General features: G+C 36.7%; 1 protein-coding gene across 2 annotated transcripts in view; it reads left to right on the plus strand.

Moving 5' to 3' along the window:
* Positions 1 to 12,790, plus strand: part of ELP4 (elongator acetyltransferase complex subunit 4) — a 139,001-nt gene that overhangs the window by 4,880 nt on the left and 121,331 nt on the right. For both annotated transcript variants that reach the window (XM_051622093.1, XM_051622094.1), the window contains exons 2-3: positions 839 to 874; positions 12,526 to 12,647. In XM_051622093.1, the coding sequence (XP_051478053.1) occupies positions 839 to 874; positions 12,526 to 12,647 (158 nt within the window). The remainder of the gene's footprint in view (positions 1 to 838; positions 875 to 12,525; positions 12,648 to 12,790) is intronic.

Below are 12,790 nucleotides of genomic sequence, written 5' to 3' on the forward strand. Positions count from 1 at the left end.
TTTTGTTCTCCACACAGTTGAGATCAATGGAATAAGAATCTATGTTTCAGAACATATTGGAAGAATTCAGTCATCTGTGATTGGAACCTAAGTATTGATTGTAATTCTTTAACAAAAAGAAAGGAAAACTATAGTGGCCATGTATAAATGTGTCAAAATGTATTTTTATTTTTGAACAAGTTTGAACTGCATTCATAGAGTTGTTTTTATGTCCAATACATACTCTAAAACACTTGAAAAGTTGTGGGTTTTTTCAGATGTATGTTATGATGTTTATGATCTGTCCATCCAGGGGTGAAATCCTACCTGTCTTACTGCCATGTCTGTTTTCAGTAATAAGATAAAAAACAGTGAAGCCAGGATTTTGCCTCATTGACTTGGGTGGGAATTTGCTAGTCTCTTAGTAGGTCACTGTACATACATGGTTCTTGTTACAAGGGAATATCGCTTGGTAGTGGTTAATACAGATTTAATTTGGAGTGTTTATTCACTGGAGTCATCCAAAGAAAAATTTGCTGGCTCAAACCATACAACATTATTGTAATACTTGAGCATGTTTGCTTAGAGCTCTGCAGGATCTTTTTACCACAAGGATGATAGTACAGTATATTGTGAAAGTAATTGTAATGTGTAATATATCATTACATGTAATGTATAATTATTTCATAATAGAGAATTTTAGGAAGTATTGCAAAGGTAATTAAAATGTTGTTCACTTATATTTTTAAATTCCCTGTTATCACCTTTCTTTGACTTTTAAACTAAGAAAACTTAATTGTTCTCTAACATAGTATTAAAATGTAGTCTTACTTTATTCTTAATTATCTTTTGTTTCCAGGTGGAGGCGTAGCTGTTGGAACCCTTCTTCTAATTGGTTAGTATAGAATTTATAGATTCTTAAAGCCATATTCTGATGTGTTTTGCTCATTTTAATGTATTTATCAAATAATCTGTCCATTATTTTTTAAACTCAGCCTTCAAGAAAGTATACCTCTTGAGCCCCTTCACTTTGCATAGCTTTCAGAGTGAATATTGTCTGTGTCAAGAATCATTAGAGATGGATCATTATATTTAGATAGATTTAAGCTACCAAGGATAATACCATGGAATTGTCTTTGAAAGCAGGGCATTTAGCAAATTTTAGGACTTTTTAGGAAAATTTTCAGATTTAAGATTTTCTAAACTACTCGATTTCCTGTAAGATTCAGACTGTTTATCATCACAAAGTTGTGTTTGTTTGTTTGTTAATTTGGCTTTCTGAGGAAGGTGTGAAATACAGAATCTTTTAATCTTTTGATTGCCAGAATCAACTAAGAGAAGGCCCATGGGAGCCTGCTTTCTGTCAGGATGTGCATGGGCCATGCTGAGATGATTGAATAGGTTACAAAAGAATTCCCTTTGCAGACTACATTGACACTGTCTGCTGCCATGTCTCCATTGCAGCTGAGATGCCCAGCTTTCCTTTCTATTTAAAGTGTAGCAAAAGGGAAGAGAACTATTGTACACATACATCTTGTCTTCATATCCCCAGGGTACATACTGGACTTAGAGCCAAGAAACATTTCCCAGGCCCCTCCATTTAAGCATAGCAGCCAAAACCACAATTGTGAGGGAAGACTAATTTCTTACAAGCTAGCCATGTAAGTGCTTACAGTTTCAGCCTGTAAGTAAAGATGGTAGTTACTGCAGAAGAGAAACTGGAGAAGGTACCACCTGGTTTTTCACATAAATTCATTACCTTGGGCTTCTGAGGATAAAAAGCTGCTTCAAAATAATGTAAGGCCTGAGTGATGATAGAAATGTGATTCTTTTTTTTCCTATGTTTAATGTTTATCAGAGTAATGGTTCTTATGAGAAACTTTCAAGCTTGTTACTTTCCCAGCAAAAAGAACTGATATTACAGGAAAAAAAATTAAAGGTTATGTGGAAAACATATTCATCTGTAATCTGTGTTCTCATCTTAAATAGCGTAAAAATCTAAATCCTGCTTCTTGATACCAAGTTGCTGGAAGGGAGAACTAGGAATGCAGAGACAACAGCCCTTAGCTTTGTACACACTGCAGTTTCTCTGTACTGTTGAAGTCTATTAAAATTGTGTGATTTGTTTCTCCCCCTGAATAAGAGGTAAAGTACCTCAGTTTCATTATTTGTGGGAGTGATGAAAACGTATCACACTGCAAAGCTGTTTGAGATATGACAAGCAGGATCTGAGTGCCTTCATACTAAGTCCAAAAAATCCTGCTCTAAAGCCTTAAATATAAATCTATTATTTTAAGTTAAAAGAGTGGATTATGCGATTGTAAAATAGGATAGTAGAGGCAAAATCTGAAAAGCTCAGGTACAGAGTAAGATACTACTAGCAAGAATTATCAAGAGTAATATAGATTTTTCATAAGTAGCTCAGTAGTGATGGGAAGCCCAGGAGAAGGGCTGATTGACGACTTGATGAAGGGGAAAAGCTAGTCATAGTTGATATTGAGAAAGGGGAAATTTTTAAGAATTTTTTATTGATCTTTACCCATAAGGAGCACTGAAATCTCATTACCATCATAATTGAGAACAGTGACTAGATTTCAGCTTTGCCTAGGGAAAAAGCAGACTAGTACATGCTTAGGTGATTTGAGTGGTTTCAAATACGTTGGGCCTGCAGAGTATTTTAAGAGCTTGCTGATGAAGTGTTAGGACCATTAGTGTTTATGAGAACTGGTATTGGACAGTAGAGGAGAAAAAGAACTGGAAGACTAGAAAATACAAATGCAGTTTCTGGTTTTGAATGCTCTTGGAGGAGCTTCTGAATTGCAGGCCTTGAACTTTAGTTCAGAAGAAAAGCATTGTAGTGGGTTGACCTTGGCTGGACACCAGATAGCCACCAAGCTGTTCTGTCACTTCCTCTCCTCAGCTGGACAGAGGAGAGAAAAATATAATGAAAGGCTCATGGCTCAAGGTAAGGACATGGAGATACCTCTCAGCAAATACCATCACAGGCAAAACAGACACAATTCAGAGAAATTATATTAATTTATTGCCAGTCAAATAAAAATGGAATAATGAGAAATAAAACCAAATCCTACACCTTCCCCCCACCCCTCACTTCTCCCTGGGCTCAGCTTCACTCCTAATTTCTCTACATCTCCTCCTGTGCAGTGCAGAGGGATGGGGAATGGGGGCTTGTGTTCAGTTCATCACACATTGTCTCTGTTGCTTTTTCCTCCTCTCTCTGCTCCAGTGTGGGGTCTGCCAGGAGTGTGCTCCATCATGGGCTCTCCATGGGGTCACAGCCTCCTTCGGGTGCATCCACCTTCACTGGTGTGCAGTCCCCCATGGGCTACAGGTGGATATTTGCTCCACCATTCACCTCCATGGACTGCAGGGGGACAGCCTGCACCCTGCCCTTCACCAGGGGCTGCAGGGGAATCTCTGCTCCAGCGCCTGAATCACCTCTTCCCCCTCCTTCACTGACCTTGGTGCCTGCAGAGTTGTTTTTCTCAGGTATTCTCACTCCTCTCTCCCAGCTGTTGCTGCTCTGCAGTTTTTTCCCCTTTCTTAAATACGTTGCCTCAGGGGTGCTACCACTGCCTCAGATTGGCTCATCCTTGGTCAGCGGCTGGTCCATCTTGGAGCCAGCTGGAAGTGGCTCTGTGGGACATGGGGAAAGCTTCTGGCATCTTCTCACAGAAACCACCCCTATAGCACTACCCCCTCCACTACCAAAACCTTACCATGCAAACCCAATAAAGGATGTAAGTAGCAGCCAGTATGTTAAATAATCTTTCTGTATGACATAATGAATATGTGGATAGAGGATAAGCAGGACATACCATTTATCTTCACTTTAGTAATGCTTCTGACACTATTTCAAATGAGAATCTCATAATCAAAGCTAGGAACCATACTCTATGTTCATTTCCAATATACTGTCTCAGTGTTCATAATGCAAACTAGCTTCACGACTTAAGAAACTGCCATAGCACCCTTCCCAGTATATCTTTCTTGGTGTTCTGAAGTAGACTTTTTACTTCCAAGAAGTTTAGTGTTCTGATCACTTCGAAGTATTTCTAGTAATATTGTTTAGAATTCATTGGCGTGAGATTTATGCAAAGACAAAAACATCATGTCTCTAGTGATAGGTACCAGTAGGCTAGGAGCTGTTCATAATGTGGCTCTTCAGACTGAAGAAAGATTTAATCATTCATTTTCTGAAAGGGATGCAAGCAGGGTGGCCCCAACATTTTATCTGTTGTTTTTTTCCACTAACAGTGAGATCTGGGGAGAACTATTGAGATTACATCGTGTTACCTTTTGTTGGTGTAGGGCTCATGCAAACCTGCACTAGAGACTGAACAGCATTTTTTGTTTGCCAGTGAGCAAGGTGGTTGCTCTTATGACTTGTTGTTACTTTAAGCCTAATTTTTATTTCTACATTTTATCCATGTTGTATATTGTCGTGCAGATTAAGTAATTTCACAGAATCGCCAAGGCTGGAAAAGACCTTTGAGATCACCATTTGAGTAGCTGCCTGCCATAAAAAATAACTGACATTACCCAATTCCATATAGGCCACCATTTGTGTAATGGCTGCCATTTAAGTTCAGATTTTTTTGAGAAAAATGGGTGGATACAGGAGTTCACTATTGCTGAAATAAGTTGTCTAAATCCTTCCCTCTATTCTTGGCTGTGCGATCTTGTTCCTTGAGCTGGCACTAGTGCTTTCTAGCTCTGGGCTCTCCCAAGTTAACAGAAAACTCAGCCAGTTAAAGAGTGGAGACTTTTCTGTCTGTTTAGTGACCTAAATCACCTCACTAACACGTGAAATGAGTACCAGAGCCAGCACAAGGAAAAGAAGGACTGCACAGGGAGGACCAGGAGAGAGAAGATGGCCTTTTTCAAGGGCAGAAAGTGCCAGTTAAGCTTATTTTCTCATGAAATATCCTCCCAGTTTCTGTGAATTCAGGAAGAATGATGGTTTTGTCTCTTACTGCATTCAATGAAGATCTTACTTTTCTCGGTTTAAGAAGAGCTGCAGTCTTACTATGGACAAAAGAAGAAGAAAAAAAAGTCAGAACCTATCATATTTTATGCAGATCAGAGATTATGAAACTAGAGGAGTTTTGTTTTTTCTTCCTACTGCAATATTCATTGCCCCTTCCAGTAGATGAGCTGGATGGCATCAAATAAACCTACTAGCTGGAAAACTGTCCTTAACAAAAGTTAGTTGTTCTTCAGATGGTGTGCAATTAAGTGGTGGAATGCTTCACCAGGGTGTTGTGGATGTAAAAAAAAAATCATGGTCTCAGTGGGAAAATGAGTAGCTTGATGAAAGAGAAAGCCATTTGCATTACTAGGTTAGTGGATACCATTATAGGTTAGTGGATAGCAAGGACCAGCAAAGGAAGTTCTTAAGCTACAAATGGTGGGAGGCTGAGCAAGTGCTTGGAGTAAGTTTCAAATTTGCTTGCTTAGTTTTTGCCTTTTCCTAACTATCTGCTTTTGGCCACTGTTGAGTGTAGGTTTAGCTGTCCATTTGACCTGACCTTAGTGGTACTAGATGAAATTAGTACAAATGCAGTTGTTCTGCTGTGTTCTAATGAAATTCATGACAAGACTCAATGATTTGAAAATGATGGGATTTTTATCTGATTTTTTTTTTTCCCCCTCCTCCAAGTGCATAGCTGGCAATACTCAGTGGTGGGTGTTAATTTACTTATCCCCTATGTTGGCTGTTTATTAGTGATATTAAACTTAGTTTCACAGAAATATGAAGGAGAATCTTACTTTTAGATGTGAAAGCTATTTTTTTTCCCCAAATAAGACTTAGCATGTATTATTTTGAAATATATAATTATATACAAGAAGTCTTAAAATAAGAACTATATTTATTCATGACTCATTAGTCTAAAAATTTTTAGAGTCATTTTTAAAGTTGGTGCAGGCAGAATTGTATCTGCATTGTTAGAATATCCTGTCAGTATACAAAAAAATTCTGTCATGAGATTAGTCTAGGCAAGCTTAATATTATACAGGATTGAAGCTGTCAGTGATAAACCTCCTAGGAAGATCTTTCTGCGTTGTACTCCAAGTGTTATAAAAAGGTTAAATTCTTCCCCCTTCCTTCAACATTCTCTAAGGCAAGAGTAAATTGCATTACTTTTAGCTTAGCTCCCTTTGCAAATTAAATGCTCATCTTCATTATTTGATACATTATCTTGGTTAATTTAACCAAATAATAGTAGATTCAGGGTATTAAAATATTTAACTGTTGTGTTCTGAAGATGTAGAAGTGGCACAGGTTACTTTATTAGACTGTAAAATATGGTTTGAAATACAAGTGCACAATTTTTTTTTTAAATCATGATGTTCTTTATTATGAATTTCAGTCGAACTTAATTTGATAATATATTCTTTTGACAGTGTTTTATGTGAGAACTGGAGAACTCAGGCACATGGTAGTCTCATGCAAGATCCTAGCTACTAGAGGAACTTGAAGTTTCCTGGGCTTTGTTCATATAGCAAGAATGTTTTGGATTTTAACTAGTACTTTAATTTCAAAAGATCTTACTATACTGGGTTTATAGGAAGTATTAAAATAAGTGTTTGACTCTGCATGAAATTAAATTTGAACACTATCAAAACAGCTTGTTCAATATGAATATGAGACCACTTGTTTGTTGTTTCTTCTTAAACTGCCCCAGATGATCAACCACATTGAAGAATCTCCCCTTTCAAAACAAAAAAATGGCGTAGCTGTTGATTAAGCACACTCCTTTCCTTCCTCACCTTTCAGGTGTACTCCAACCTGTTGTATGTCTGTTTTGCCAGCCTCAGGGAGAGTTTTCAGGAGGATGTTCATTTGTTTTTTAAATATAAGCCTATTTATGTAACACATCCTGCATTACTGAGTTACAGCAGACTCAAATAGGTCTGTCCTGGGTGTCCTCTAGGAACCTATTCTTACATACCTTTAAGATGCTCTACATTTGACAAGGTCATTGATGGCTAAATGTTTTAAAGATTATAAGTAGGAGAGTTTCTGTTGGTAGCTGAGGTCACTTATTAAAAGTTAAAGTTCTCTAGTTAAAAGCAGGTCTATACTTGTACATTCTAAGCCTTGAAGCAGTTTCAGCTACTTTAATTAGCTACTATTATTTTTGCTAGACATGCAATTTAACCTGACTGGTAAGAGCTCTCTTCACTTGTCAATATAATTGAATTTATCATCTTTTTAAAGTTGAAAAAGTTAATCTCTGGAGAGGTACAAAACAGTGATTTGCTAAATATAATTCTACAAAATATAAGTTATCAGAATTCACCTTCCTGAAATATGGCCAAATGCCAAATATTGTAACCTGTATGTTTGACAACTCCATTTTGGCATGTGCTAATTAAATGCAAGTGACACAGAGTATATCCCCTCAAGCTTAGTAAATGTGGACATTAGTAAAGTATCTTTTAAATGGAATTTCAGATTATTAAAGCGATCACATCTTATAACCTGCAGGAATTCAGAGAGATGTTTCATAGCTACAGAAAGACACACCTTAGGTCACAGTACCACACAGCAGAACTACCTGATGAAAAAATGATCAATACTGATAGGCTATGACAGGCTTTTGGCAGCTTTAGGACAACCTGTCTAGACTTTGTACAGACTTTTAAAAAAAGCTCTCTGTACATTACATTGTTGCAGTTTTATTTTTTCCTTTTATAGCTCACATAATTTTAAGTAATTGTACTACAAATTATATCTGGAGTTTTTCAAAGACCTTCATGCTGTTTAATACACTGATGTTTAAAAGTCAGCTTAAATTATAAATATGAGCTATACATATTGGTTACCTTATGGTGGATCTTGTTCCTTACTTTTTGTTCCTCAAGTTATAGTACTTATTCTCTATCCCTCCCTTGGAACATGAATAACATGAATTACTTCTGTGCAGAGGGAGCAGTTGTGGCTAGAGATTTTTCCTCAAGGCCACATAGAATCATAGAACAGTTTGGGTTGGAAGGGACCTTAAAGATCATCTAGTACCAACCCCCTTCATGGGTGGGGACACCTTCCACTAGATCAGGTTGCTCCAACCTGGCCTGGAATACTTCCAGGGATGGGGCTTCCACAGCTTCCCTGGGCAACCTGTTCCAGTGTCTCAACACCCTCACATTAAAGAATTTCCTCCTCGTGTCTAACCTAAATCTCCCCTACATGATTACATATCAATTTCTGTAATCAGATTTTATTTTTGTCATTAATTTTTATATAAATTATATCTTTACGGTGCCTCACTCATGTCTGCTCTCCTTGTTTTGTGTGCCCTAGCTAGACTCTAGTGCCTTAAAACTGTGTATCTAATTCCATGACCCACTGATTTCTGTGAGTAGTAGCTACAGACAGCCCTTGCACAAAGGCGTTGGGCATGTCTCTGATGTGTTCAGCAGCCTATACAGTCTAGGTGTGAAAAGAGCCATGAATAGGAATTGGTCTTTTATCCTTAGTTTTCAGCATGCTTATGTGTTGGAATTCATTGCACTGATACTGACAATATTGTTTTTTCTTCATGACTGTTTAGCCATGAAAGTGTGCTGTTGTGGAAAGAGCCCAGTGGATAATGATAACAATATACTATTTTATTTATGTCCTTATCTGTAGAATCAGAAGAGGTTTTGTCCTGGAGACAATATGCATAATTTCTACGTAAAAAATCGTGTATAGTTTTGCACTCCACTAGTTAGTCACCTGCTACTTAGCTGTAGAACACTCTTTGTTCAAAAAGAATCAGAGAAAGCTGTGGACTTTTGTGTGACTTGCAGTGACTGGACCCAGGAGAGAGTCTGCAGCTGCAAGAGTCTTACTTTTTTATGTGCCTTATTAGCTAGGAGTAAAGTTCACAGTTCGCAGTGAAGGGACAGCTCTAGAGTATGGAGGCTAAGAATAAAGATTTGAGCCAGGCTTGTCATAAGTATCTTGACTGGCTAAAACACACTTAAGTGTTAGTTCCCACAAATACGGAATGGAGATAGTTATTTTGGATGTGGGTGTAATTTGGAAAAATAAAGGGAACAGCTGAGAATTCATCCTAGCCGTCAAAATAGTAAGCCCAAGCGTTATCAGAAAGCAAATTTACTTCAAAGTATTTAATTTAGTTTATCTATGAAAGTAATCAGTGGGCTACTGAAGTACCTGTGCTAAATGTTTTGTTTGTTTATTTACAAGAAGAAAGCTGTATCCTATGGTTTTGAATAGTAACATAACTATTGAAGCTGGAGTACAATACATGCTATCAGAAAAGTCCCATATGTGTGCACTTTAGATCTTTTGAATACCACAAAAGTTTAGTGACCTAGAAATGAATCAATAAAAAGCCATCCTCTATGTGACAAATTGAAGAACTGAGGGATTCTTACAGATGCATTGACTTTAACAATTCAAGATACACTGTTTGTAGAGGCTTTCTGAAACACTTTTAATCTTTAGAGTATTGTAGCAGACTATAAGGTGTTTTATATTTAGATCACTCTCCAATAGTTTATTTCCTACTTTTACTGTAAGTTTACTGTTATGAAAATCAACGTAAGAAGACTAAAGGGAAGGCTAATACTAAAATGATTTTTCCTTACTCTGAATGTAAACACTTTTAATTTGCTAAATTTAAATTTCCTTATTGCTTTGCAAAATATATTTTGGAAAGGTATGGCAGTTCTTCAGTTCTTTTACATTACAAACAAGTCTATCGCTCAACAAAAGGAATTATACTCTTGGATAGGTCAGTAAAAGCATTTATTTCCCTGTTTTCTGTTGCTTCACTTCTGTAGCTTGTTTTACCCTTTCAGCATTTCAAATAAAATTTGAGTAAAATCCTTCTTAACTACTACAGCCTTATTTCCTCTTAGTTTAGTTAAGTAATCATCAACATGCAGTATGATTTCCTATATTTATCCATGTTTTATGGATTTTCTGTGTTATGCTTGGCACAAATTTGAGCATGTTGTTTACTGTCTAAGGAATATGTAGATATCATGCTGTCACTTTGCTTTCTAGAGGACTAGAAGCTTTAGAGCTTCATAGATGGAAGTCAATACACTGTGAATAATATATTGCAAATTATATTGCAGTAAGCAACTAAAGCATAGCTAGTTAGAGAGAGCCAATTTTTAGGGGGCAGGATCTAAATGTGTTCCTGGACTCCAGTTGCAATGTACTTTAAATAACACATCTTTTAAAAAAATAAGTCTAGTGAAAAATATGGACAGAACAGTATAATGAAAAGTACAGTATTGGCAAAAGCTTATTGTTGACAGTGCTGGGCACCTTATGAAAAGTTAAGCAAGACCAATTTCCAAAAGCATTTCAGAATTATAAACTGCAATTTCCTTGAAAGTCTGGAGGTCTTAATTAAATAGTTTACTCTTGCATACTTGAAAAGCCATTAGTAGTGCTACTGAAGAACTGTTTTCCTAGTAACTTGGCTCTGTACACTAAGCTGTGACTGAGGATGTAGGTCCTTGTATGAGACTAGGATGGAGACAAGACTCAATTCAGATCAAACTGAAGCACTACAATTGCAGAAGCAAAAAGTAAAACTGGCAGTGTCTAAAGTTTTGAAGAAGTATTACAGCCTTATTTTGTAAATGCAGTCTTTGTACCACGCTTAGATCTTAAACTGCTTCAACAGGAGGAAAACAACCCCCAATGTGCAGAGAACTTACAGCACCGTCCAGTACCTGAAGGGGGCCTGCAGGCAAGCTGGGGAGGGGCTTTTTACAAGGGCTTAGAGTGAGAGAACAAGAATGAATGGCTATAAAGTTGAAGAGGGGAGGTTGAGATTAGACATTAGGAGGAAATTCTTCACTATGAGGGTGGTGAGACACTGGAAGAAGCTGGAAAGGGAAGTTTTGGAAGCTCCATCCCTGGAAATGTTCAAGGCCAGGTTGCATGGGGCTCTGAGCAACCTGGTGTAGTGGGAAATGTCCCAGCTCGTGCAGAGGGGCTGGATCTGGATGATCTTTAAGGTCCTTTGCAACCCAAACTATTCTATTATTTCATGATAGTAGGAGTGTATCAGTGCAATGCTCTTTTTCTGCGATTTGTTTCTGAAGTTTCCCCATTGCAGTTCGTGTTCTCTCTCCATTTTGGATCTCCATCTCCTTTCTGCCTTTCCTCCCACTCCACTTCATTGGTTCTTTTTGACTTGTTAAGGCCCAGAACGTATTCTGGTACTTATCAAAGTTATATTGTTTTTGTTTTCATTCTTTAGTATTTTTTAAAAATTGGGTATGAATGACATCTTTTATTTTCAGCCTTTGTTTCTGGTTTTGTGGGTTTTCTTTTAGTATTTTCATAATAGGAAGGAAATTGTTTCGAAGTCAAACAAAGAATGGTTTAAGAGTCTTGTTGGTTCTGTATTAATAAAACCTGTCTCGCAGGATTTTTCTGCCACAACATCCCTGTGTATTATTTTCCAGCAGCCAGTTTAACAGATAAAGAAAGGGAAACCTTACATTGTTGCATTTGCTTTTCTCCCAAATAATTTTTTTTCTGTATCTTTTTAAATAAATGTCAGAGATATGTTTTTTCCAAAAGGCATGATCTAAAATGTTACTGGACAATTAATTGAGTAGTTATATTGTTAGGAGTTCTTTTTGCTCGCATTATCATTCCTGTTGTGTATACTTCCAAAAAATAAAGAAAATCAGAGGTGGCTCTAATTTCTGTTGTCAATCTTCCCCCATAGTTTTGAGTTATAAGTTTTAATTCTATGAAGGTCATTTAGACTTTCTAATTCTCGTAATTTCTGATACTTAATTTGCAGAAAAGAACCCGAAGGAAATATTAGCCTTTCTGAAGTCAGTGGGAGTTGGTATTTTTATTTCAATTTCTGATAACAAGTATTGTCTCACTTCTTAAACTATAAGCCTAAATGTCTGTTGAATGTGTTCGTGAGTTTGCTCTGGTTAGTTTTCAAAAACAGCATTGCAAGTAGTCTCTTTTTTTCAGTATATCCATTTGTTTTGCCTATTTTTCTAGTTCTCACTGTTCTGAAAGAAACACAGATGTAAGAATGTCTCCGTAAGAAATTATACCTTTATATAGTTTTAGCGTGTCAGCTCTGATTGAATTTTGAAAAGCGTCAATTAATAGACATTTTAAGAGAGTATAAATATTTGAATCATTAAGATTATAAATATTAATACAGTTCTTCTAAATTAACAAAATCCCTTCCCGTTAAACCATTATTTTGGTAATCTTAATTGATACTGATGGGAAACCTTGTTGGGAAGATAGCTCTATTGCTGTATTCCATCCATATCTGAGAATGAAATATATGATTGGGAACTATTTCACTGGCTTAGAAAATTAGGAATACAGTATTATCAAGTAAATGCTTTGGAATCATATTGTGCTATGTTCTCTGTTGTACACTATATACTCTAGGGGGTAGATCAAAAGAGGGCTTTTATAGTATATGAAATTATAGGTGGGTGATTTATCTAACAAAAAAAAAGACAAAATTCCAACCATTCTTGTTTTCACAGAGGAAGATAAATACAGTCTTTACTCCAATTTGTTGTTCAAGTATTTTCTCGCAGAGGGAGTTGTCTGTGGACATCACTTGTTTGTTGCTTCTGCTAAAGAGCATCCTGACAACATCTTAAAGGTAAAGAAGACTCATAGCTTTTGACAAGTAAAGTGGTAATATCTTGATGAATTTAAACGTATTTTAATATGTATATATTGTGTAGAAAGTAATTAATCAACCAATCAATGGTGATTCATAAGAGTTTGTTGGGAAGAGCAGGA

The sequence above is a fragment of the Apus apus genome, chromosome 5, assembly GCF_020740795.1.
Source record: "Apus apus isolate bApuApu2 chromosome 5, bApuApu2.pri.cur, whole genome shotgun sequence".
NCBI lineage: Eukaryota > Metazoa > Chordata > Aves > Apodiformes > Apodidae > Apus > Apus apus.